This window comes from Poecilia reticulata, chromosome 23 (assembly GCF_904066995.2).
Source record: "Poecilia reticulata chromosome 23, P_reticulata-male-v2, whole genome shotgun sequence".
NCBI lineage: Eukaryota > Metazoa > Chordata > Actinopteri > Cyprinodontiformes > Poeciliidae > Poecilia > Poecilia reticulata.
The window spans coordinates 18,484,450-18,511,352 of NC_088852.1; the positions used below are offsets into that span (position 1 = coordinate 18,484,450).

At 39.5% G+C, this 26,903-nt stretch overlaps 2 protein-coding genes and 1 long non-coding RNA gene across 3 annotated transcripts; all 3 read left to right on the forward strand.

The window, feature by feature from the left end:
* Positions 1–1,945: 1,945 nt before the first annotated feature.
* On the forward strand, positions 1,946–9,215 carry hspa14 (heat shock protein 14). Its single transcript, XM_008401552.3, has 14 exons — positions 1,946–2,105; positions 3,598–3,678; positions 3,824–3,906; positions 4,465–4,513; positions 4,910–5,015; positions 5,084–5,174; positions 5,359–5,463; positions 5,785–5,946; positions 6,939–7,094; positions 7,175–7,277; positions 7,748–7,963; positions 8,565–8,729; positions 8,911–8,978; positions 9,053–9,215. The coding sequence occupies exons 1-14, from the start codon at positions 2,037–2,039 to the stop codon at positions 9,135–9,137; spliced, it is 1,539 nt and encodes a 512-aa protein (XP_008399774.2). The 5' UTR covers positions 1,946–2,036; the 3' UTR covers positions 9,138–9,215.
* Positions 9,216–10,831: 1,616 nt separating this feature from the next.
* LOC145550235 (uncharacterized) lies at positions 10,832–13,368 on the forward strand. Its single transcript, XR_014086150.1, has 2 exons — positions 10,832–11,270; positions 12,607–13,368. It is a non-coding gene; the product is annotated as an uncharacterized LOC145550235 (long non-coding RNA).
* A 5,947-nt stretch (positions 13,369–19,315) lies between these two features.
* On the forward strand, positions 19,316–22,586 carry b2m (beta-2-microglobulin). Its single transcript, XM_008401554.3, has 4 exons — positions 19,316–19,475; positions 20,219–20,491; positions 21,767–21,798; positions 22,210–22,586. Exons 1-3 carry the CDS (start codon positions 19,412–19,414, stop codon positions 21,778–21,780), a joined length of 351 nt encoding a protein of 116 aa, XP_008399776.1. The 5' UTR covers positions 19,316–19,411; the 3' UTR covers positions 21,781–21,798; positions 22,210–22,586.
* Positions 22,587–26,903: the final 4,317 nt, after the last annotated feature.

Genomic DNA, 26,903 nt, shown 5'->3' on the forward strand with positions numbered 1-26,903 from the left:
GGATGGGGGGAGGGAAGAAGGGATGAGAGGGGGTAAAGAGGGGAAGGCTAGGAGGAGCAGGTGGGTGTGGGGAGTTTTGGGAGGGAGTAGGGGGAGATGAGAAGGTGATGAGGGGTGCAACAAACTGCACAGATTGCACACATGGAGGCCTTAGTCCAGGGGTGGGCAATCCTGGTCCTCGAGGGCCGGTGTCCTGCAACTCTTAGATGTCTCCCTGGTAGAACACACCTGGATCCAATAGCTGAATCACCTCCTCTATTCAGTCAGGTTCTCCAGAGTCCTGCTAACGACCTTATTATTTGACTCAGGTGTGTTGAAGTAGAGACACATCTAAAAGTTGCAGGAACCCGCCCTCAAGGACTGGAGTTGCCCACCCCCACCCCAGCTGCAGCCGCCGCAGGCTAGATTCCCGGCCTTGGCAACCCTTGCTGCATGTCTTCCCCCTTTTCTCATTACCCGCTTTCTTGTTAATTAACTATCAAATAAAGGCCACTAGAGCCAAAAAAAATCTTTAACAAAATAAAATGTGAAAATTTAAAACCCTCACCTAAAATTTTAATTGTTTCACCCAGAGCCCAAGGAGGAGGGGAGGAGAGTGGAAAGGGGGAGGAGATTGAGGGGTAGATGGGCCCAGGAGAGGGGTGGGTGGTGGGGGGGGGAAAGGGTGTGAAAAACAAATTACATTGATTGAACATTTAGATCACAAGTTCTTCCCCAAACCTTTTTCTCAAGGCAAACTGACCTGCGTGCAGTGGCGCAAAAAGTGGGTATGCAGGGTATGCAACGCATAGGGGCGCAGCACCAGAGGGGGCGCCAAAACCCCGTCTGGAGGGGGCGGCGCGCCGATGATGTTTTCCCGTACTCCTTCACCTCGCGCACATTAGGAGGTAAATGTAGCGAGTTTTACCCTTCACGTATCGTCGCCTCGGGGGGGGGGGGGGGGGTGGGGGGTGCTGAGTGAGCGTCGCTCCTTCACCCTGACGTTCCGTGCCTCGGTCGGGGGTGGGGGGGGGGGGCGCCGATCTATGTTTTTGCATCCACCTGAATAATGTGTAGTTGCGCCACTGCCTGCGTGTTTTCATTTCAGCAAAACCCTGTTAATCAGACATCAATTAAAATTATGTGTGCCGAATTAGGGAAATGCCTAAAACTTGCAGGGCTTGGAGGACCAGTGCTGAAACACACTGGATTCACTTTGACTTTACTTGAAATAATTAAGTTCCCTTGTCTGACACAATGACTCAAGCTAACCAGGGACAGATTCCCTGTTAAGCCACCGTGGCTCTGTGGGTAGAGCAGTTGTCTTGTGATCCTTTGATCGGAAGGTTGACAGTTTAATTCCAGCTCCGTCCTGCCACATGTCAATGTGCCTCCTGGGCACCTAACCCCAACTGATCTGTGCATTAAGTGAATGTGACTCTAGTGTAAAATGCTTTCAGTGGTCAAAATGACTGGAAAAGTGCTATGTAAGTTTATTTACCATTTTTGAAGTAAACTAAATAATTTGAGTAAGACTGACTTAAATCTGTTATCTTAAACATACTTAATAAATTTGTTAAAAGTAAATTAACAAATTGAGTTGGATGATTATAATATATTGAATTGGTTAAACTTAATAAATTAAGTTGGATACATTTAATAAATTCAGTTTAATAAACTTAATTGAATTGCTTGTTACCTACAGAAGCAATTCAATTAAGTTGGTTCAACTATTTTGTTTGTTGATCCACTGTCATTTGTCGACTTCAGCCAAAAATCAACCATTAATCAGACCTTGGCATTTCAGTCATCAGATTTTAACCACAAAACAACTTTGATTCAATGACACAGTTTCAACAGTTTGATGGGATGGTTGTTTGATGGTTGATCCACCGTCATTTTCAACGTTGATTTAACATCGTGTGCTATCTGGGAAGGAATATACAATGATTATGAAAGTAAGTGGCACGTGGGCAGTAATGCTCAACAACACCACAGGAGGCAATAGTGTAAGTTAAACCGCCGGTAAACTCCTAAAGAAGAAGAAGAGGAAGTCCATGTTTTCCAGCATGTCTGCGATTGGGATTCATTTTGGTTATACTTGTGCCTGCGTGGCCGTGTTTAAGGTGAGCGACTCGCAGTCTTTTACCACCTAAAATCTTTCAGAGCTGAGCTCCACGCTGCTTTTCGCGGGGAGGACGAGCAGAGATGTCAGTTCCGGTAATGATGGATGGCGTCGTGGTAAAATTTAGCAGCAGCAGTCTAGAGGTCTTTCAGAGAAGAAAAGAAGTTGGGAGAACCAAGAGGCTAGAAGATCAGAGAGGAGTGAGGGGGTCCAGGTGTGTGGAAGACACAGGTTCAGCTCAGAGGGAAGCTATATAATGTCTACACGCTAACAGTTCCACACGTCGATGAGGTCGCCATGTTGGGAGGGTAATGCTGTCAGTCACTGATCCAGAATCTGTAACGTTATTGTTACCTCTACTTTTTAATAAGGCATTTAGCTTATTATGTTAATGTGTTATAAATTAGGACACAACTTTTTAATTTTGAATCAACATATGTGCTTAAAAAATAAAACCAGGTTCTTAAAAGTTGAACCTGGATAACAAACCTATAATTTGTTATCCTTAACAGCTTCCAGCTAACTATTACTGTTTATATATGTACGGTTATTCTATGATATATATGATGATGTTATATGATCTACACATTAATATTTATACTTTTAACACTACCTGTAATAACATACATATTTATCAGAGTCTGCTTTATTTGCCAAGTTTGTGCACACAGAATAAATTTGACTTCAGTTCTGCTTTGCTCTCAGTGAATGCATTTAACATATATATATATATATATATATATATATATATATATATATATATATATATATGCGTGTGTGTGTGTGTTAGAAATAACGAACGGCTGGTTTTTACAAATCATACTCTGTCGTGTCGGCCTGAAGATAAAAGGCTGAAAAGTTTGTGTCTGGGTTGTGTGGGGTCAGCAGAGATTTAAGCTTTCCTTTACCTGTTCCTGTCCTGGATGGAGGGCTGGTCATTCCTGCCTCTCTGCAGACCTGATCAGTCTCTGCAGTTGGACCTGTTCTGTTTGTGGATGAGCCAAACCACACAGTTCTGGACAAACAAGGGACAGACTGTATAACATCTATGTAGAAGATGACCAGCAGCCATTATATGTGTACATTGTGTCCATAATCATGATCAATGTGCAGCTGGAATATCATCCAGCAATGTGCAGGCCAGGGCTCCTCTTAGTCCCTAGAGCTGATTAACTCTCATATCTTTTCAAATCCTCATCCTCTTTACTGTCGCTGTTTCCTGTCAACGTATTCTACCCTTTTCAAAAACTTGGCTCACTAAGCTCATAAAACCTCATTGTATAAAAGTAATTTTTGTCTTCAGATTACTTCTTGAAATGTACTCAAGCTACACTTCTGACAGGGTCTCCCCAGTGTGTTATAAGCCTGCCGGACCCTGTAAGGACCCCCCTCCATAGGACTGCTGCCAGTTTCCTGAAGGCAGTCATGCCAGTTGTCTTCCTTGTTTCCTGTTTTTATTTTTCTGTTTTCATGAAGTAAAATGTGTGTCTTAGGAGGGACGGGCTGATGTGGTGGCTAACGATGCAGGAGACAGAGTCACTCCAGCTGTGGTGGGCTACAGAGATACTGAGCAGGTGAGTCATTTAGTTCTGCTTTTCATTTAATCAATCTTATTTACTCCTAAAATTATTGGCAACAGAATCCTTTTTGTGTCTTTTCTGGCGTTCTGAAGCCGTGTCATTCTTGCTGATTCTATGTGGACTGTTTGTTCGTTTGCAGATTGTGGGAATAGCAGCAAAGCAAGGTCAGGTCCGAAACGCGACCAACACAGTTGTTAAGGTGAAGCAGGTTCTGGGGAGAAGGTAGGTCACAAGAGGAGCGTTTTGTTGCAGCTTATGTAGCTTCAGTAGAACAATGGCTCTGATCAGACCTGGAGGCCAAAATCTGAATTATTATTATTAAATGTGTAAAGCGATAGCAATCACTTTCTTTGACTTTTGTCTTTTTTTTTTCCACAGACTTACTTTTTTTAATGTATGTATCTAACAAAGGCAGATTTGTTAGACTCATATATATATATAAATCATATACTCATATAACTATATATATAATCATTATTACCGTGGAAACTAAGTGCTTGTTTCCATAATTTAACACAAACATCAACATGCCATAGAAGAAAATGTATCAGTCCTCTGTTTGTACATGTTTTATGTTTTGTCTATTTAAAAACCTAAAACAGAAAACAACCTGCAGTTCTTTAGAAATGACAACAAATTTTCTGTGATGGATATTTATTGAACATTTTGAAGTCGCCTTTTCAGAGACGTAACAAGCTTTATTTAGCTGGACTGAGGGGAAGAACGGCTCCTTGACAGCAGCTCTGGACAATAATAGTTCTTTTCTCTGTCTTGATTTAGATTCGATGATCCTGTGACACAAACACACAAAGCAGAGACCAAATGCCAGGTATGTTGGCATTTGACATTAAGGGAAAGAAGTCTAATTATGTATTTATTTTTTGGTTATTGATGGTTTCCATTATTTAAACGTTTTCATCGTATGCCACTCTTCAACCCACATAAGAGCTAGAGTGACAAAAACATGAAAAGAAACAACAGGCCAGTTTTATCATCAATTGACTTTTGCTATTCTAATGCTACTGTCATGTAAAACATCCCGTCATCAGGCACACATTCACCTGGTTCCTTCTTTTTTTGACTGGTGATATATTTTCTTAATTATCATTATTTTTATTTCTTCTACCACTCTACTTGGAATAGGACTTTGGTTTCTTTCCTAAAATGCACTTTGCTAACAGAGACAAAGTTGGGACTCCATCTGACTTGTGGTTTGTGTGTGCAGGTTATCAACAGAGAGCAGATGCCATATTATGAGATCACCTATGGAGAGCATACACAGCTTGTGGCACCAGAGGATGTTGCAAAGCTCATCTTCAAGAAGATGAAAGGTAGTGTGAATTAAACGCACCCTGTCCGTAGAAACAGCCAATCAGATGACTTCTTTGCTTTTTCCCAGAAACGGCTCAGTCAGCTCTGGGCTCTGATGTCACTGACACCGTTATTACTGTTCCCTTTGAGTTTGCACATACTCAGAAGCGTAGTTTGAGGTAAGAATATTTTATTTTCATTAATTTCCGTTTTATTACTATATTTCACCAAGCTTTATGGTTTTGGGGGACAAATTTATGGTGTCCATGTTTCTTTAATTGACAGCAGTACATTTAACTGCTGCAGTTTAGTAGGCAAAACAATCTGGAAGTTCTCTGAAATATGCTTCAAAACGTTTTGCAGAGAGGCAGCAGAAGCTGCAGGCTTCCATGTTTTGAGGATGATCCATGAACCTGCTGCTGCTCTGCTGGCCTACAACGTGGGACAGGACTACTCCTCTGGGAACAGGTACAGGGTGTAAACGTCTGCAGAACGCCTGGAAAACAACAGAGGAAAAGTCAAGAGGCTGATTAGACATCTATTTTAACAAGCAATTAAGCAGGGGTACCTAATAAAGTGGTCAGTTAGTGTGCCTCCACAGTCGTTCTTAAAAGCTAAATTGCTTCAGGCGTCACTGGCTGCTGCTCAGCCTTTTCATTTGTCTGAGCTGTGCTGAATTGACTTCAGTTCTGATGAGGTTCAGCTTACTGAGTCTGATCTGAATTCTAAATGGATCGTCTTCCTCCTGTGTAGAGTGTGTTGATGTTTGACCTTGTGGTTTTGTCCCAGTCACGTCCTGGTGTATAAGCTTGGGGGGACATCCCTGAGTGTGACGGTGCTGCAGGTGAACGGGGGGATGCTGCGGGTGGTCAGCACCCAGACGGACCACAGCATCGGGGGGGAGAGCTTCACCCAGGCCCTGGCTCAGCACCTGGCCTCCGAGTTCAAACGGTAGCTACCGTCACAAAGAACAACACAAGTCAGGTCCATTAAACACAGAGAAGAAAATTCAGTTAATGGCTTTTATTTTGAAGTTCTTTTAATCAGAATGATGCATATCAAGTGTTAATTTCAACATGAGCAGAAATAAACATTTACTGAAATGAAAACTCAAAATGTTCAGATCAGTGATGCAGGATATTGAATCTTCATAGTGCGAGTTTCACTTTTGGATTCTTATGACCAAAATAATTATCTTCTTGATAATTTGTAAAATACGGGTTTGTATCTTTGTGTTATGCTAGGGGTTGAAGGTTAAATCTTGATGGGTTATTGAGCTAATAATAGAAATATTTCAAACCAATAAGAAAATGGGCATCTCAACATCATCACCATCTGCACTGGAGAGTACAAATGTTCCCATAATTCCAGAGGGCATTTGCATAATGTAGAAAATATTGAGAGTTGCCGTAGAAACCAGGAACCTCTTTTCTCTGGATTGTTTTTCTCAGCCGTCATGGCAGCCAGATGTCTCTAGCCGGGCTGTTGCCTTCCTGTGCAATTCCATACAAATATTCTGGTTTACAGACCAGTTTGGGCTTTCTCCCATTCACTTGGATTCCTTATGGTAGAATTTCTAATCAGCAAACAGAAGGACTGAATGATGATGTTGATTTTCTGCTCCGTTTTAGAATCCTAGTCTGCCTGTAGTTTTAGTGATGGCAGTGAAGGAAGCTGTTCAGTCAGTTACACTTCCAAATATTAAATTAATATTAACAGCCACCTCATGTGGATTAACCCTTCTCTCACAGCGCAGACAATTTCTGGTAAACTGGTGCACTACATACATCACAGGCAAACATTAGCGACTAGGTAAAATGTAAAACTTTAACATAAGTCCAGGCCTCCAGGATGGAATGGTTTCTCAGTAGTCTAGGGTCCAGTAGCAAAGCGTTGAACCAAGCTGGTTTTCACTGGGCTAAGATGTCTGTGTTGTTGTGCAGAACCTTTAAACACGATGTGAGCTGTAACCCACGGGCCCTGCTGAAGCTCATGAACAGTGCAGACATGGCCAAGCACTCTCTGTCCTCCCTGGGATCAGCCAACTGCTTCGTTGATTCCCTGCATGATGGCGTAGACTTTGAGTGCACCGTTTCTAGGTGAGGTGCCAGCGAGGGCGTTTCATCTCGTTATTTGTTTCATTTCGTTACGCTTTGACCTTTTGGTTTGTTTCCCACAGAGCTCGATTTGAGCTGCTCTGCTCCACACTGTTCAACAAAAGCATCCAGCCAATCAGGTCGCTGCTGGACGAGGCGGGACTCTCTGCTGGAGACATCAACAAGGTGAGACGGGTTGACCCAGGCACAGTTTCATACAAAGCACATCAAAAAATAACAGGTCCATGTTGAGAGGAAAAATAAAATGTTCTGATGTACTTCAAATATTATATTAATTTTGACCCAATTAATTAAAAACCCAATTGGGGAAAAATTATCTGGTATGGCTATCAGTTGCTCTCAAGACATTTACTGCTAAACCTGACTAGTACTTAGCTAGGTGTTTGGTCTGTTCATGCTGCGAGGCATTCAAAGTTGCACACAGTTCTTTGATTGTTTGCATGGTTTCATTCTAATAAGTGCTTCTACCACCACTTCTCCTTCCACTAAACTTTCTACTCTGAAAAAGCTGTTTGTTTACCAGCGACTGCCTGCTGAGTATCTGCAATTCTGAATTCTGGCACTTTTATTAGCTGAGAAGCATAAATCATAGATATGAACATAACCCAGCAGTTGGGCGGCCATTTTTGTTTTAGGTGGTTCTCTGTGGTGGATCGTCCAGGATCCCTCGCCTCCAACAAATGATCCGTGAGATGTTCCCGGACGTGGAGCTGCTGAACTCGGCACCTCCGGATGAGGTGATCGCAGTGGGAGCGGCCATGGAGGCGGGGCTTCTGGTTGGCCGGGACGGCCTTGCCCCGGAGGAGGAGTCTGTTGCCGTGGATGTCTCTGCTGCTGACATCCTCCTGAAGGTATCCTCATCTGTTTGAGTAGTCTGCACTGAGCCATCTGAACAGCATGGATGGCTTTCCCTTTGGAATATGACCTTTATATATATTACTATGTACAGGTCCTTCTCAAAAAATGTGGATATTGTGATAAAGTTCATTATTTTCCATAATGTAATGACAAAAATTAAACTGTCATATATTTTAGATTCATTGCACACCAACTGAAATATTTCAGATCTTTTATTGTTTTAATACTGATGATTTTGACATACAGCTCATGAAAACCCAAAATTCCTGTCTCAAAAAATTAGAATATAAAATATATGACAGTTTAATTTTTATCATTACATTATGGAAAATAATGAACTTTTTTACAATATTTAAATTTTTTGAGAAGGACCTGTATATATGAAGTGGATAAAATATTGTCATATTGTGACAACATTCCGAAACAGAAACAGCTAAGTAGTTACTCATTTTCCCTCTTAAAATAGTGGAATCTATGGAATTAGCTTTTTTCTCGTTTGAGATGTAAAATAAAGATATAAAACAAAAGACATCCTCTTTCACTCAGTTCTATAAAATGAGGATTAGGATGAAAATGTTCTGCTTTGTGCTGCAGGAAGTGGATGATTCAGGAGCCGAGACGTTTAGTGTTCTCCTTCCTGTGGGAACTCCCCTTCCTGCTCGCAGACACCACACCTTCTCCGCCGAGGGCAGACTGTCCTCCCTCTGCCTGGAGGTTTATCAGAGGGTCGCCACAAAGCAACCCCAAAAACTATCCAAGGTAATCAGAATTGTAGTTTTGTATTCAGGTGAGTTTTAGTACTTTGTAGTTTGATATTGTTGACTGAAAAAGTTTGCCACGCAACTGCACATTTTCACTGAAGGTAAAGAAAAATTGTGCAAATTCACAAAAATATTATGCACCATCTAACTACTTGCACATGTTTGTGTTTAATATCCAGATTATTTTAAGAGACCTGCAGCCCAGTGAAGAGAACCACAGCATTGATGCTGTGGTCACCATGAAAAGGTGTGTGTCCTCTGAAGCATCAGTGTGTTCAGTTCAGTTCACAGTTGTGGAGAATTCTTGTCTGTGTGTTCCAGGGACGGTTCTGTTCATGTGTCATGTGCAGCGCAGAGCAGTGGGAAATCTGAGGCCGTCACCATAGCAGCAGCAGCAGCATCATGAATTCACTTCATCGCCTTCCACTACGTGTTGCAGTGCTCCTCCTGTTTTCTACAACTTAATAAACTAATGAAACCATAAGCAGCTGCACAGTGCTTTCATATCACAGAATAATGCAGATCGCAAAAATGGCCACAAGGTGTCGCACTTTGAAAGTTCTTAGCAGATTTGAGAGTTGGGCAGTGTGAGCAGGATATGATGCTGGAACACATTCAGATAAAAATGAAAGTAAAGTTCTGGGGGCTCATGCATAAAAGACTGCGCAGTTTTGACACTAAAACTTGGAGTACGGAAAAATTTAGAAAAGTCCGACAAAAAAAATCAAACACATAAAGCCGTGCGCAGGCACGTGACCGCGCATCTTTCCTTTATAAATCCTAATTTGCGGGAAATAGAGCGCAGCTGCTGGTACGCCCTGTCGCCACCCACAAATACGTATGTAAATTTGTATAAATACCCGGAAGTCTGCCACCACGTGAAGAAATAACCATGGCAACGTCCTTGTTTGAAGCAGTTCAAGTATTTATAATAATAATTCTATATTTTATTTAAAAGGTGCTTTGAGGGCACATAATGTCACCTCACAAAAATAAAAATACATTTTAAAGACAAAAACAAATCCAAAGTAAAAAATAAAAGATCGTGCCTGTCTGAACAGTAGCGCGTTCAGCCGGGATTTAAAGACAAAGAGTCCTTCGAGTGGGGAAAGTGGACGTTTAGAATCAGAATCAGAAGAATTTTATTGTCATTGTCAGAAAGGCAACGAAATTGCAGTTCCAGTACAACCATCCATTACACAACACGAGAGGGAGTGAGAGGGGGGGATAGTTGGCTGAGGCCTCGCAGCCCGACAGGCGCCGCCTTGCAGAGGAAATAAGAAAATCATCAGCTAAGGAGTATGGAGAGCCATTTCAGCCAAAATTAAATAAATAAACAAATGGGTGAAATAAATAAAAAGTGAGTAAAATAAAATCAAAAAATGAAGAAAATGAGTGAAATAATTTTTTTTTTAAATAATTTAGTTTTTTCATTAACCCAATTTTTCATTGATTTTTCAAATGATCAATTTCCCTTTTTTCATTTATCTATTTTTCATTTACCCATTTTTCATTAAGCTATTTTTCATTTAACCATTTTTAATTTAGCTTTTTCATTAACCCAATTTTTCATTTATTTTTCATATCAATTTCTCTTTTTCATTTATCTATTTTTCATTTATCCATTTACCAATTTTTCATTTAACCTCTTTTCAATTTCCCTTTTTCATTAACCCAATTTTTCATTTATTTTTCAGATTGTCCATTTCACGTTTTCATTTATCTATTATTAATTTATCTAATTTTCATTTGTCCATTTTTCATTTATCTCTTTGTCTATTTACCCATTTTTCATTAATCTATTGTTTAACTTAACCATCTTTCAATTTCCTTTTTCCATTAACCCGATTTTGTATTTCCCATTTTCATTAATCAATTTCTCATACATCCCTTTTTTATTTACCCATTTTCTCATTTTCTTTTATCTATTTTTCACTTAACATTTGTTTGAAAAAAATTAAATTTTCCCACTTTCCAATTACCCTTAATCATTTAGTATTTTCTTATTTTCCTATTTATCACATTCTATTTCCCCGCAAAACTTAGAAAAAAAATAAATGCAAATGAGGAGAGGCACGTCATCAGGCTACAACTTCACACCCATACTTTGCTTCAAGAAAGATGGCGACCTACTAACGGGTTATCAATAAGCTGAAGCGCATTAACTTCATTGGAAAATAGTGTTATTACTGAGTTTATTTTTCGTGTGGCCGCTCAGACAGAACGTGTTTCAGTTGGCGGCTCTCATGGACTCAGAGCTTCACCGTCGGGAGTTTTTATAGTTTGGACGAAGCGGCCGCTGAAGTTGGCTTACGATTGAAGGTTCGGGACACCTTCGTAGCTACCAGCTGTGATCCAACTATAAGGAGCAACTTTACTGTACATCGTAAGTGAACTGCAATATCCAGAGGCAGCTCTATGGAGCATCGAGCTGAAAGAATGAGAGTGGCAAGCCTTGGAGATCTGCATCGGAGGCCATCTTTCAGACCTGCACCGCTGCTGTCCGTCCAGGATCCTCCGGTTGCCCAGACGTTGCACGGTAAGCTACCGCTGATGTTTGTTTTCCAACTACAGTCATATTTAATCAATAGGGCTCAATTACGATCGCGGAAGGTTTTGAGTTGATCTCGGCAGTAGGTGGCAAACTGAACGCCTCCAGGATGTTGAGACCAGCACGTCCTCTGATCCAATACATCATATTAAGGATAAAATCAACAAAACGTCTTCAAATTAATGGCCTAAGAAATTAATAATCTCAGTAATTATTGTTCAAACAAGGTGTGTGCATTTCGGTACCATTACAAAAATAAAAAGGGACTCAAAGACCCTGATGAGCGGAGCAGAAGTTTAAATTGACTAATCAGCCACCTCTGTGTTCATGAGAGGAGATGCTTGTTAACCGAGAATTAAATATGAAGCCTGAAAACCTAATATCTTAACGGGCTGAATCCGTTGTGTTTTTAACTAATCTCTGCTGGGTTTGTGGGGCGCAGGCGGTTGCCACGGCGATTAAATGACATTAAAAAGGTAGGAATGGTTTAGAGTCGATCGCCGTTATTTTACCTTTGTAAACAGACAACCTGAATACAGTGACCTTTAGTGAGGGTAGAGAATGGAGAAGGGATAAAAGCTGAACTCGTGCTACAATCTTTGCCTCTCTTGGTTACATCCCTGAAGTGTGCCAAGTGTGGCCCACATGCATACATGTCATGCATATTAAATAAATATGACTATTAATGCAAGTAGTTCTTTGTGGATGTATAACTTGTCCACCTTAGTTTCTGTTTTTGGTCAACATATGTGCCTCAACATTTGGTTACTGTTCCTTAGAGGTGGACAGAGGACCCACAATTTGTACTCCAGGAATAACAGTAGCACTTCAACATGTTTTTACTCAAACTAAAAAGTAGCTGAATAAGAAATTAAACAAGAGTAAAGAAGCATTTGGTAAAAAAGTGTATACAAGTACTGAGTAACTGATCAAGTTATCAATTATTTCATATCTTAAAAAAATTACACAATGTTACACAATTAGAGGGCCCAAAATATAAAGTTCAGTGGAAATTTTGGTATTTAAGACAAAATTAAAAATTTGTTTAAATAATAGTGATGCTTCATAATAAAATGACTTGAGTAAAAGTAAAAAGTTCAGCATAGTAAGAGTATTCCTAAAAGTTCATTTGAGTTTCAAAAAGTTACTCAACTATATTTGTAATATTTGTAAATGTAATTAGTCACTCCTAAACTCTGCTCTTCTGAGGGAATAGGAGAAGGAACTGTTAAGGAAATAAATTAATCTTGATATTAAACATTGTTTCAATTAACAAGTGAATCATAAATAACACCCAGAACATATTCTGTTATGTTTATTCAAGGGCGAAGGAACAGAATGACTGGAGATTCTGGTTGAAAGGGACCAGGGCTGACACGGCGAACAGTGAGGAGAACCGTCTGCACTATGAGCAGCGCCAGAACTCCTGATGGGTCTCCTTCAGGAAGAAGCAGAGAGACGGCCGACCTCTACAGAGAAGAGTTCACCCAAACATCAGAGGAAAAATGAATGCTGGTGCTCAAACAGAGCAGCCTCTTTTCTTAAACCCAACAACACACAGGGTGTTGTGGCCCTGATTAAAAACCTGCTAACTTCAATTTAACTGAAACACAGAACATCCAGAAATGTGATGAACTTCAGCTATAGAGTGGAAATGACACAGTGACATGAAAACATTTGTCTATACAGGACATTAACATTTTAAAGTGTTTGTTCCAGAGAACCTGATACAAACGATAGCATTAGTTCATCCATTAATCAGACATTTATTGAGAGCAGGTGTGACAGAAGGAAACACCTGAAACATGCAGGTCAGACGACCTGAGGACTGATTGGTTAAACTATTTCACTGACACTTCAGATTGCAGATTTCTAATTGAAGGCGTCCGTAAATGAACACAATCATTAATTAATAAACCAAGCTGTGTAAAATAACTGTTAGGGTTGCTATTAAGAAGCCAATATGTCATGTTTGTTCATTTCTATGTTGTTGTACATTCAAGGTACTCCACTCACCGTTTAGCTTCATGTTGAAGAATCTTCAGTGTAATGAAACCAAAAAATAAAACTGGTCCAAAACTTTCAATCTGTATTCTATTTTTGTAGCTTTGTTCTATTAAGATCGATTCGTTTATTTTAAGCTACAAACGAACCATTTTATTATCTCTGGGACGTGAAAACATAAGATTTGATTAAATTAGAACTTCACAGATTAGAAGGAACACAGCTTTCATAATAATCAAACAAATTTTGTTTATTCATAAGAGTAAAATACAGACCGTTCTTGCATATTAATGCTTTAAGAACAGCCACATTTTTTAAAATGAATGTGTCACCATTGCATTTTGCTGGGTGTTCCTGCTCCAGAAAGGTGAAGGTTTCTGGTCATCCTGAAACTGTGAGCCCTCTGGGAGTCTGAAGGGAAACACTGAGACCAGAGGCCTGCAGGATGGTCTGCATCTGAAAACATACATGACGGAAACATTAATGAATGTGCTGCGCCAAAAAGCTCTACTTTTGACCTGGTGGTGATCACCTGCTGACCTCAAGTTTGATTACAAACTAGAGGGCAGCAGGTGTCAGTCAGTTATGGTAGATCTGAACTTTAGTTTGATGACCTAAATATGAGAAGCTTCAGACTGACAGAAGTTGGGTTAAAGCCACATCTTGTGAAGTTGGGATATTTTTCCTCCAACAGGATCCAGAGGAATCGCAACAAACCAGAAGTTGGACTAGAATTTATTTCAATGTCATTTGTGAATGCCAGCTTCTCATTTTCAACAGGGGAGCTTTAAAAGTTGAAAGGTCATTTTGGAGAGAGTTTTAAAGCATCAATATTTCCACTAAATAAATAGCATGTTTGATACAGGAAAAGCCTCAGACTCAAAGCAAGATGCCAGAGCGCACAAAACTTAAAAAAAAAAATTAATTTCACATAATTATCGCGGTAGAAGCCATTTGTTTGTTACTTAATGAAATATAGTCGCAGACGAACGAGGTAGTTAGTCCAAGTTTGTCGTTTATTGAATGTTCAGAAACTTCAGCGGCTGTGATGCATCCCAGCAAAGGTAAACAAAGGTAAAACAATGGCGATCGACTCTAAAACTCTCCAAACTTCTTAATGTCATTTAATCAACCTGTTGCCGTGACAACCGCTTGCGCCCCGCAAACCCAGCAAAGATTAGTTAAAAACACAAAGGATTCAGTCCGTTAAGATCCCAGATAGCACACGATGTTAAATCAACGTTGAAAAATAGTTAGAATCGTTGATTTTTGGTTGAAGTCGACAAATGACAGTGGATCAACCATCAAACAACCATCCAATCAAACCGTTGAAACTGTGTCATTGAATCAATGTTGTTTTGTGGTTGAAATCTGATGACTGAAATGCCGAGGTCTGATTAATGGTTGATTTGGTTGAAGTCGACAAATGACGGTGGATCAACTATAAAACACACTCTAAAAAGAAAATAGTTGGACCAACTTAATTGAATTGCTTCTGTAGGTAACAAGCAATTCAATTAAGTTTATCCAACTGAATTTATTAAATATATCCAATTCAATATATTATGATCATCCAACTCAATTTGTCCCTCGCAGGAAGGAGCTAGAACTGAACTGTCAACCTTCTGATCACAAGACAACTGCTCTACCCACAGAGCCACGGTGGCTTACCTGGGAATCTGTCCCTGGTAAGCTTGAGTCATTGTGTCAGACGAGGGATACAAATGTATCGGACTTCATTATTTCAAGTAAAGTCAAAGTGAATCCAGTGTGTTTCAGCACTGGTCCTCCAAGCGCTGCAAGTTTGAGGCATTTCCCTAATTTGGCACACATGATTTTAATTGATGTCTGATTAACGGGGTTTTGCTGAAATGAAAACACGCAGGTCAGTTTGCCTTGAGAAAAAGGTTTGGGGAAGAACTCGTGATCTAAATGTTCAATCAATGTAAGCTGTTTTTCCACACCCCTCTACACTCAAATCTACTCAACTCAGATTTGAGTTTTTAAAATAGGGAGGGCCTGATGTTTGTTCTGGGAGAGCATGTGGTGGACAAGGAAGTGTAAGGCTGGCTGCTCCAGGTAGGCTTTGAATTGTTGTGATAGTGATGGGCAAATGAAGCCTCATGAAACAATGAAGCTTTCCAGCCCTTTGCTTTGCAAAAAGGCTCATTACTCGATGCTTCATTCATGACTCTCTAGTGACATCTGCTGGTGAAACTGTAACAGCTTTGTCACTCAGTTGGATCATACTTCCAAAAATTAGTAAATGCAATATTGTCACAAAGTTTTCATCAAACTCATGTTTAGTAACAGGAGAATCAATTAAATCATATTTAATTGTCATATATCTTAATTATTAAAATTATTTGTCTGGGCTGCACAGTGGCGCAGTTGGTAGAGCTGTTGCCTTGCAGCAATAAGGTTCTGGGTTTGATTCCCAGCCCCGGTCTTTCTGCATGGAGTTTGCATGTTCTCCCTGTGCATGGTGGGTTTTCTCCGGGTACTCGGGCTTCCTCCCAGAGTCCAAAAACATGACTGTTAGGTTAATTGGTTTGTCTAAATTGTCCCTAAGTGTGAGTGTGTGTGTGCATGGTTGTTTATTCTGTGTGTCTCTGTGTTGCCCTGCGACAGACTGGCGATCTGTCCAGGGTGACCCTGCTTCTCGCCCGGAACGTTAGCTGGAGATAGGCACCAGCAACCCTCCCAAACCCACTAAGGGACAAGGGTGTTGGAAAATGGATGGATGGAAAATTATTTGTCTAATCCTGGTATATGTTGAACATCGGTTGTGTTGGGGTTTCTTTGATTTGACAATAAAGCCATTTGATGTTTTAGTGTCTTGGGAGTGCAGTGCCTGTTGGGGCATTCGCTTTTTCTTGGATTTCTAATTGGCTCTGATCCCTTATATTTGGCTACATGTTGAATTTTAGTCCTCCAACAAAATTAAATCTGTTTCTGCTGTGAAAGACTGATATATATTTGCTAATCAGACTACAAATAATAGTGGAACTTTGCAAAAGGTGAGAAATTGGGAGGTGGAGGGGTCAATTATTATTTAAGAAGAATTTTATTATGAGCGATCATCTCAAAGTATTCAAAGATGTCAGATTTTCTTCTTGCTGGCTCCATTTCAGACTATTAATCAAGTTTATTTGTGTAGCACTTTTCAGTAACAATGCAGGTCAGAGAGAGATTTACATCAGAAAATCACAAAATATTTTGGGTTGCTGATAAGATGAGGGCACTCCATGCATTCTTCTAGCTCACATGATGATGTTAATCCAGATTTGTTCTTAAACTGGGTCCAGGTCAGATTCCAATGGAATTATAGACGCATCTGTTTTTGTTAAAGCTATTACAGATCACCCTCCATCCAGCCATTTTCTGTACACTCTTGTCCCTAGTAGGGTCAGGAGGGTTGCTGGTGCCTATCTCCAGCAAATGTTTCAGGCAAGAGGCGGATTGACCCTAGACACGTCGCCAGTCTTCTTGCAGACAGGACATCTGTCTGTCTCATGCACACACACCTAGGAAGAATTTAGAGAGACCAATTAATCTAACAGTTATGTTTTTGGACTATGGGAGGAAGCCAGAGCACCCAGAGAGAACCCACCATGCACAGGGACAACATGTAAACTCCATGCAGAAAGACCCCGGGCCAGGAATCAAACCCAGGACCTTCTTGCTGAACGGCAACAGTGCTACCAACTGTGCCACTGTGCAGTTCATTACAGATCACAATATAGTATTAAAATTGTAAATGGATAAATTTTAAATCACTTTCTAGTCAATCCAGACAATTGAATCATTTTACTCTGGAGGCATGTTCACTTGGTCACACAGAAATGTCTACACAGATACAGGCAACTTGGGGATAAGTGCCTTGCACAAAGGCAGGATGTGCCAGGAAGAAAGCTGCAACTGAACCCACAACTTTTCAGGATGTGAGTCAAGTGCCCTACCCTCTAACCAAAGTTTCCCCCAAACAAATCTAGGCTACCTTGTGGAACTCCAGTGGACCCTGTCTGTTTGTTCAGTATTTCTACACCATGCTGCTTGACTCGCTGTCGGCTGGTGAGGCTTTAATCCTCAACATGGCCGTCATGTTCAAGCCCTGGCCCGATGCCCCACGTCTTCTCTCTCTTTCAGTACCTGCTTTCCTGTATGACCGCTCTCAAATAAAGACCTCAGAGCCGATAAAACCTTAAAAAAAGAAAACACCTGTAAATTGAAAGGTGAGTTATTAAATTTGTATTTTGACATGCGACATGTCTCCTAGACCTACATGTATTAAAACACAATCGAAACTAAATTAGACATTTTATTATATAAAACCAAACGAGTGGAAATCCCCAAACGTTCCTGTGAGTGTGTGCCAAACCCAGGCCTGTAAAAGTGGTGCAGAAGCTCCGCCCAGTCAGATGGAGCAGTGAGAGGCTGTTCATCCAGATTAGACAGGATCCTGTTTGATCCAATGACATCAACACAGTGTTCTGAGTTTAGACAGAAAGTGAAACTTTGTATCAGAGTTTGATCCTTCATTGTTTTTGCCATGTACTATATATCTTTGAGAAATCTAAATCTGTGTGGCACAAATGTTCAGCATTCTTTTATTTATTTATTTAAAAAAAAAAAGGGATTATTATCTTTCTCAATTCCATTTATTTTTGTATTTCCTTAAGCTCTTCATACGTTAGCCTTGTACCATGCTGGCTCTGTTTTCTGATATTTTTTTATTTTAACAAATGAGGCGTTAAACAACAAAGGGGTATCGTTCTAGTTGATCCTGAGGCCCATAATGTAAAGTTCTGTCCTACAGGATCGATGATGCTAAAGATTATAGCATCATCGTCGCTGCATGTCCTCCAGATCAAAACAAGAGCAACTCACAGCTTGTCAGAGACACCAACAGGTTTCCATCAGTGGTTGGGTAGAGATAACACTGGCTCTTCCACATGTGGATAAAATGATCTGCTCACTGTTTCACATCTGAACTGTTTTTGGTTTTTGGAACTTAGTTTCTGTAGAAATGTTGGCTACACTCCTGGATAATTTGGTGTGCTTATCACGTCCTGTATACAAACCATTTCTGCTTTTCATTTAATAGTTTCATTTAGTTTTTCTATTCTATGCCAACTGCTGTCTTTTGGAAGAGCCAGAGTGAAAGAACCTCAGTGCTGGTTCTGCTGGACCTCAGTGCAGCCTTTCACACTGCTACCATGACACTAGAGCTGGAAGGACTCCGGTCCAGTATTCAGTTGGTTAGAATCTGAGGATAAAACAAAGAGAATCTGAGGATAAAACAAAGTGGGAAGATTTGTAGCTACTGACAGCAGATAGTTTAGGCCTTCAGTCTTCATCTCTCTTATGTGGACTTTCTCTTCATGCCATCCTCCTCCCTTTAGCTTTGCTGTAACACCACTGCCAGTCCTCTGACAGCTTGCCAACTTATTGGCATATTTCTTCTGATTAACAACCTTTTCATACATGTGATATTTTCATACTCCATCAAGACAATGTGCTCTACAGCTAATCAATTATTGCACCTTTATCTGTTATGTATTCTGTTATTATTCATTGCCTTTTTATTATTATGAAGAAGGCTATTATTTTGCTGAGTATAATGTGTACACAGAGTTGAATCTTTATTTTAAAACTCTTTATCTTTGCTGGGGAGTTAATTGGCAGACTGGGAAGATCATGTTTATGGAACCAGTTATCAGAAAAAAAGGAAGTTTTGGTAATATCCCCAAAAGAACACATGAAGCTGACCGTTTCCTTTTTTGAAAACAAAGGAACTCAATTACAACTTTCACACTGTAAGAGAAAAATCCAAAGTTTTAGTTTTTATGTTCATTGTCTGGAGAATTCAGAACACGGAAACACCTAACCCGTTTACCAAAACTCTTCTCAGCCTACAATTAACACAAACGTGTTTGGTCATATTCTACCTGGTAACACCAGGATATAAAATTCCTGATTGGTTAACGTCACACAGTGGGCGGGATTTGATGTGTATTCAACCCGAGGCTGAAGCACTTTCTGTTTATTGATCAGAGGACGGAGACAGAACTGGTCCTGTTCTAAACCTTCCGCGACCCGAAGAAGAAGAAAGTGAAGTAAAAATGAAGCTGCTACTGTGTCTCGCAGCTCTGGTTGCTGTTTTCTGCGCAGTGAGCTGCAAAATGTGTAAGTAGCAAAATCTTCTGTTTAATTCTGCCAAAATAGAATAAAACTGTGATACTCTTCATCACACTGAAGAATGTCAGAAACATTTTCTATTTACAGGATGGACCTTCTGCTGTTGTCAACAGTTTCGTGTTCAACATGAACAGCGTTTTAGGCGACACCATTGGTGTCTTTTTTTGTTGATGTGATCTTGATGAGGCCTCGATAGAGACGCAGTTTTAATTAACATTATATATAATTAATCTATATATACATAATATGGTTTTCTTTTCGTTAATTCTCCCGAAAAGCTTTAATGTTGGCGGAAATTGCAGTGAAGGACAAATATGAAGCATAAAATAATTATAGAAAAAGCTTGACCTGAGTTTAGTTTCGATTTTCCCACGTTACAGACTGCTGAATAGCTTCCCCTACTGGCGACAATGTGAAGTAATTTTCAAATTGTCTTTCTTTTCGTTCGTTGCTTCTTTGCGTTAAATTATTGATCTTCTGTGAACACGTGAAGGTTTAATGTTTGAACTGTCATAGTATAACCTTTTTGATGTTTAAGCGAAATAAAAGTCAAGCTTTTGAGGATCTCTGGTTGTATTGAGAGTTTATTTTATATGTTAGCAGCCTGACAAGCTTTTTCATTACCTCAAAGTCTAAACTGAGACACTGAGAAGGAATTATTTGCAGAAGTAATGTGAATAACTACCATAATCCTGTAAAATGACAAAAATGTTTTGCCCTGTTGCCTCTAGCTCCACCCAAGGTTCTGATCTACAGCCGTAACCCTGGAGAGTACGGGCAGGAGAACACTCTGATCTGCCATGTGAGCAACTTCCACCCCCCTGACATCACCATCGAGCTCCTGTGTGATGACAAGCCGCTCCCCAACCCCGTGCAGACCGACCTGGCCTTCAAACAGGACTGGCACTTCCACCTGACCAAAAGTGCTACCTTCACTCCAGAATCTGGCAAAACATGCATCTGCAAAGTCAATCATGCGGGAACATCCAAGCCATACACTTGGGGTGAGTTGGTCATTTAAAATCTTTCTGGAATAGATATTGTTTTGAATCAGGACCAAAGTCCAGGAATTCCCCTCAGTCTGCTTTCGATTTCCCTCTCTGCGACATGCCTGGTCACATGACTGCAGCCAACAGAAACCTGCAGGGAGAACAATGGTTTCATAAAAACAATCATTTAAACCTGGGGAAATGTACACACATATTGTTATATCTAATTTATTAAACCTCTATGATAAAAGTATACCCATTAGTGATGGGGCTTATGGCTCTTCAGGATCAGTTCATTGCAAAGAGCTGTTCAAAGTATCCATTTTTGAAAATGTAAATTTTACAATTAACAAACCATCTTATTCACAATATAGTTTTATTTTAATTGCTTTTGAGGGTAAAGTTTACAAACAAGATGAATCATCTGTAATAAGTAAATAACCAAAGTATGCTCTTACAGAATATATTATGTATATATTTTCCTACAACATAAAATTTCAAAATATACTTGTTAAATACTCATGTAGCTTTTTAAATCAATGTTGTGTGTATTCATAATGTTTTAGTGCTTTTTGTAATATTGAAACAAAATTTAAAAAATATTTAACAACGTAGAAGGAAAAAGTTGACTACAGATGCTGTGGCAGAAAACACAAATCCTCTTCTGGACTATTAAATATAAGAATTAATGTGACTATACACATTAACCAAAGAGCAACAAGGAAGAATAAACCAGGAAGAAGGGAGCGTCCTCGTCCTCTCTGCCGCTGCATGAAGCCTGTCATGCAGAGGCACAGCCGCCATGACACGACGAAAACAAACCCAGAGCGAAGTGCTCTTAAACAAGGACTTTCCTCTGTTTTATTTATTTGTTGGTTATATAAATATATTTTACATTAAATATTATAATAAGAGCTGCTGCAGTGTGTACAGAGCACTGTTAGCAAGTTAAGTTATGAAAAAAAAAAACAGCTCCCAGTCAGACCTGAGTAACGCCGTTCCTAGTAAAGAGCCGTTAAAAGAGTTGGATTGTTCGTGAACGTCACATCACTGATGACCATACCTAAATGATATCTACAGAACCTGGAGAGCAACGTTTCCGGCTTTTATTTTTTTCAACATTTGTTGCTGTTGTGCATACAATAACCATGTCAGAAAACCAAAAATGTTTTGCTGAAAAGTATTGTCCCCAGTAGAGCATTCTGGGAATGTGTTTTTTTTCTGGACATCAACCTGGAAACTCTCAGAAACTCCTCAGATGAGTAACAGTTGCTGTGTTGTGTTTTACAGAGCCCAACATGTAACTACTGAAACCCAGACAGGTAAGTTTCCTCATGTTAATCCACAGTAAAATCATCAGATAAAGTTCATTACTAGGTTATTATTTCATTATCACCAACGTTTTTCACACTGAAAAATTCTGTTTATTCATATTTGATATTTGTAATTTTGGTAAAATCCTGTTCAACACGCTTTGACTAACTTCAAGATCAGATTCAGCTTGATTACTTTTCAAAACGTTTCTTATGCATTTTCAGATAGATTTTAAAAAATACGTTTCTGAAATTGAAACTTGGAGAACTAAATTCTGCAGCATGTGTCCTAGTGAGAACATCGTTTTAAAAATGTTGAAGTTGAAACTCTTTGTGAAAACAACATAGAAATAGATCAGAAAGAGTTTTTATCTTGACTGCAGGATCATCTCTTATTAATGCTGTCATGTTTCTTTTCAGAATGTCCTCTGCTGCAGAATCATCTGTTCACCATCCCATCAATCAGCAGCATCAGTTTTCTTCAGTTTGCCTCGCCTCTTGACTGTCTATTGAATATAGTTGGGTAGAAAGGTGGTGGGTCATTTTCAGTCTTGTTTTTGTTAATACAAACAAGTCTGCAGCTTATACAACATGTCGTGATTTAAGTATGCTGTGTTTGATTTCTGTTTTTCATCCTGTAAATGATTGTACCCATGTTAAATATGTAAACTCTGTAAGTGAAACTTTTTATTTCATAATTGGCCAAATTGTCTGGGAGGTTTTTCTGTTTTTCTTACTGATTTATGGCTTGAAGTGATTGTCAAAATCCTGTACTAAATAAAAGCCTCTCAGTAAGACTTTTCTGTCATTAATTAAGAAACATTACAATAGTTACAAAATTATAGCTTAATATAAAACAAAGTACCTGTAAACTGTTGCTTTATTTGATCCCAAAGGGAAAATATATCATAACTCAGAGCTGTTAGTTGAAGATATTTAGTCAAATATCTTCAGAGAATTCTGTCAGTGTGAATTTATTCATAAAGTACTTTAAAAACAACTGTTAACCCGTTAAATCCCAATTTTTTTCCTGCAAAATAAGTGCATGCATTTCAATCCTTGGACCTCCCTAACACATGATATTTATGAATTATTACATTTTATGTTGGTTATGTTAGTGAAAATACAGGTTGCTGGTGGGAAACAGCATAGTATGAATTACACTAATCTGGCCTATTTATACATATAAAAAATAGGAAAAATCATGACATGCATAACCTATTATAACAAAGAATGGTTACAGGAGTGTTCAGAAATATTTTAGAAACATAAAAATTCAATGCCACATCCAGCAGATGTCATTGTCTCAATGTGCTGAGTGACCTTTGACCTCATTTAGTCATTTCATCAATGAGGCAAAATCAGGTAAAACTGTCATCTGAGAGGACATTGTCCCTGTTCCACCAGACCAAGCAGTACACCTTGGCTCTGACCTAAACAGTTGGTGAATTCTGCTTCACAATGATAGGAAGAGCCGACATCGAAGGATCAAAAAGCGACGTGGCTATGGACGCTTGGCCGCCACAAGCCAGTTATATCTGGTAACTTTTCTGATACCTCCTGCTTAAAACCCAAAAAGTCAGAAGGATTGTGAGGCCCTGCTTTCACGGTCTGTATTCATACAGACGGTGCCTTGGCTCTGTCCTAAACAGAGCCAAGGTGTTGGCTCTGTTGTGATGCCACTACAAGTCGTGGCATCATGAATTAAGTGTGGCATCATCTTGTAGTCGTCATTCAATACATAGGCCACATTTTGTGGAAAGAATTGCCTTTTGGAGGGATGAAACGGGAGGGTTTCAACTGTGGGATGTAGAAGACTTCATTTTGAGGTTCCTTCAGGTCTAGAAGATCTAAAACATTTGATATTTTTAAGCTGTATGTGAACAGTAAAGTAGATAGAATAAACAGCAAAGTTATGGACATGTATGTACTGCTGTCTATGTATTCTGCTAGCGGCAACAATTGTTGCCACACTTATATTTACCCTTCTTATGATCAAAAGATGAATGAAGGGATACAATTTTCTTTACTTATCAGTAGAAGACACTTGAAAGAACATGTGTTCAAAATATTTTATTTATATTTGTTAATTTAAATATTTTACTGACTTCCTCTTGTACAGGTTTGTGACTGACATTTACGTCCAGCGTCACAGGCAGGAAGTAAAGAGGTCTGGCCATGTGACCTTTCACACTAGATACATGAAATTGACATTGCTTTGAGTAGACACTCTATTATTTGATTTAATAATTTCAATTAGTTGCTAAAAGTCAAAACAATTCTTCTAGAGGTTCCAGAAGTTAGAAAAAATGTCTGGCAACAATTGTTGCTAGTGGGATTAAACGGGTTAAGTACACCAATATGCTGTACAATAATTCCTACAATTGCGGATGCTAATGGAGGGAGGATCTCCAGTAACAGTCAGTCTTTCAATGAATGAGAAGAGTCCTCTGACTGAAGACCGTTGTTGTCTGACAGTCATGACATGCTAACAGCAGAGCTGGTCTTCCACAATAACACATCCAGGGTGACGCCATCAGTTGTTGGCAGCTCTGCTGATCCATCTCCTTTGCTTCTGCTGCTCTTCAGGTTTCTGTCTGGCCGTTTGGTCAGGAAGCTGTTCAGAGAGATGTTGCACTTTTGGATCTGACCCTCGCCTGTTATGATAGATGGAAGAGTTTGAACTTCCTCCATGTCTCTGCTCCCTGCAGATTCTGTTTTAACTCCTCTGGGATGTGGGGTCAGAGTTCAGATGTTAGTTAAGCTTTTGAGAACTTAATTAGCAATAAAAATGACACACCATGACAGCTGTGTCTCACTGTATGTGAACTTCTGGTTTCAGTTATACTTAAGTACTATGAACTCACTAAATAATGTTAAGGCATATGACTACCTGGGTTTACTGGACTAACTGTTTTAGCTTTGTCTTGATCCCACAGCCTGTAGTTTGTCTCTGATTGACAGAGGGAGTCTTTATCAGTGAGGCAGAGTTACAGCCTGAATCGTACTCTAACCGCTCCGATGTTCTGCTGTAACTCATTCAGCATGTTTGACTCAGAGCAGAAATCTCCATGATACTTCCAGTCAGATGTTACATTACACATACTTTGAAGAGTAGGCATCATCTTTTCTGTCTCCACAGTCCAAAAGATGATTTTCCCTCAGTAACATGGAGTTCATTTTCATCATTCATGATTCAGCAGTCCAGTGGAAAGGAAACAGTTATGAAAAGGTTTCATATTTTAGTTGTATTTCATAAACTGTGAATGCGTCTCAGGATATGGAATCATCTTTTTTTAAAAGTTTTATTGGATCTAGTGGCCTTTATCTGAGAGTTGTCAGACAGAAAAGTGGGTAGAGAGAGAGAGAGGGAGGGGTCAGAAGTCATCAGGCCAGGACTCAAACCTGTGATGTTGGGGTTGAGGACTAGTCCTCCATGTGTTGTGCGTTACTGCTGTGCCACCGCAGCATTTCATTTTAGGCCATATCAAGATCATGAATGTCCTCAAAACATGGCAGAACGTATTAATAAAACTACTCATTAACAAATGGTTCAAATATTATAGAAGTCTCTGCATTTGAAATTTAAATAATATTGAGCAAATTTCTTATATTGATGTAGTAATATTTAAGCACATAAACTGTCATGTTTATAGTTCCTTCTCATGTGGCCCTTTAGCCCATCCAAACTTATTGCAGGTAACAGCGTCCAGGTCTGCCGGGGTTCAAGCACCAAAACGTTTTCATTCATGGTAAATAAAACTTTCTCATTGCAGTTTTTTCAGTGTGTGAGTCTCCCCTGGGTGAATTAAAAACTCCTTTACGCTGCACGTGACATACAGTACACTGATTGACAAATGAGTATCAGTATAGGGTTCAGTGCTCAAGAATAATGCAGCATGTCAGGGAAAGAAGTCCAGTCAAAGTAACAAGTGAACTAAAATTGAAAATTGCCAATTCTTCCCAGGACTGTGTGGATGAAAAATCTGATTTGTCAAGCTCTGCCTCTGTAGTTTGTTAAGGAAGGATCATAGTAGAGCATGTGCTGCAGGGCACAGCTGGACGTCCCAGCAACTTCCTCCCACACTCAGAACAATCATTTAAAGACCGAATAGAGATATGATGGAATCTTCAGTCCAAGATATATTTTATTACGAAGTACTCCACGGTCTAATTTTCTACAAAAAACAAAACCACACAAAAACAAAATCTGAATCAAGTATAAATGAAATGAGAGAGGTGACCAAATGAAAAGGGGTCAGTTTTATGTGGGAGGAGGTGAAGCAAGATGAAGGAGCTTTAGATCTTGCATAATCCATCTCCAATTGTCAGTTCTGCATTTCCAATATGTCCACCAGATGGCACTCTCGTCCCGGCTCCTGATTCAGACCACTTCCATTCTGAAGGTGCTTGTTATGGGAGCGTGGCTTTGAGCTTCAGATTGGGCTCTCCTGATTGAGCTCATTACCAGCTGCTGACCTGCTGGTTGATGGAACAGAGGAGGTGATGTGCTGTAATTGTGTGATTTGGCTGATTATTCCTGTAACTGTTCAGAAGCGCTTTGCTTCAGACTTGGTGTTTCCATCTGAGCTCAGAATAAAATTATTTTTTTAACTCGTTCTGCAAAAAAACTAACTACCATCCGATAGGATGGTAGTTGGACAACAGTAATTATTAAATGTTATTGTATAAAGCTTATTGCATTGGTTGAAAGTCCATGTACTTACATTTAGAATTTTTGAAGTTTAAACTATATATATAAATATAAAGTTCATTTTCATAATTCTGGCTTGCAGTTAATGTAAACCTAATATTCAGTTTATCTGAAACTTACAATATTACATCAGACAAACAGGCAAAAATGTGTTAACATAAATGTTTACCTGCTATGTTAATGGTTTATTCACCACAAAAAAGGAAACTAAACCTGTTCTAAAATGCTGGTGTGACAGTATTGGTATGAGAAAGCAGGCTATGTGAAGCGATCCGAGGCAGTTGCAATTATAGACGTTTACAGTAAAAAGTAAATTATGTAAACCAAAGTGCAGAATGCTTTTACATCCAGCAATGACTGTAAATTCATGGTTTTCCTTTCCCTTTTTTCAGTAAAGCAT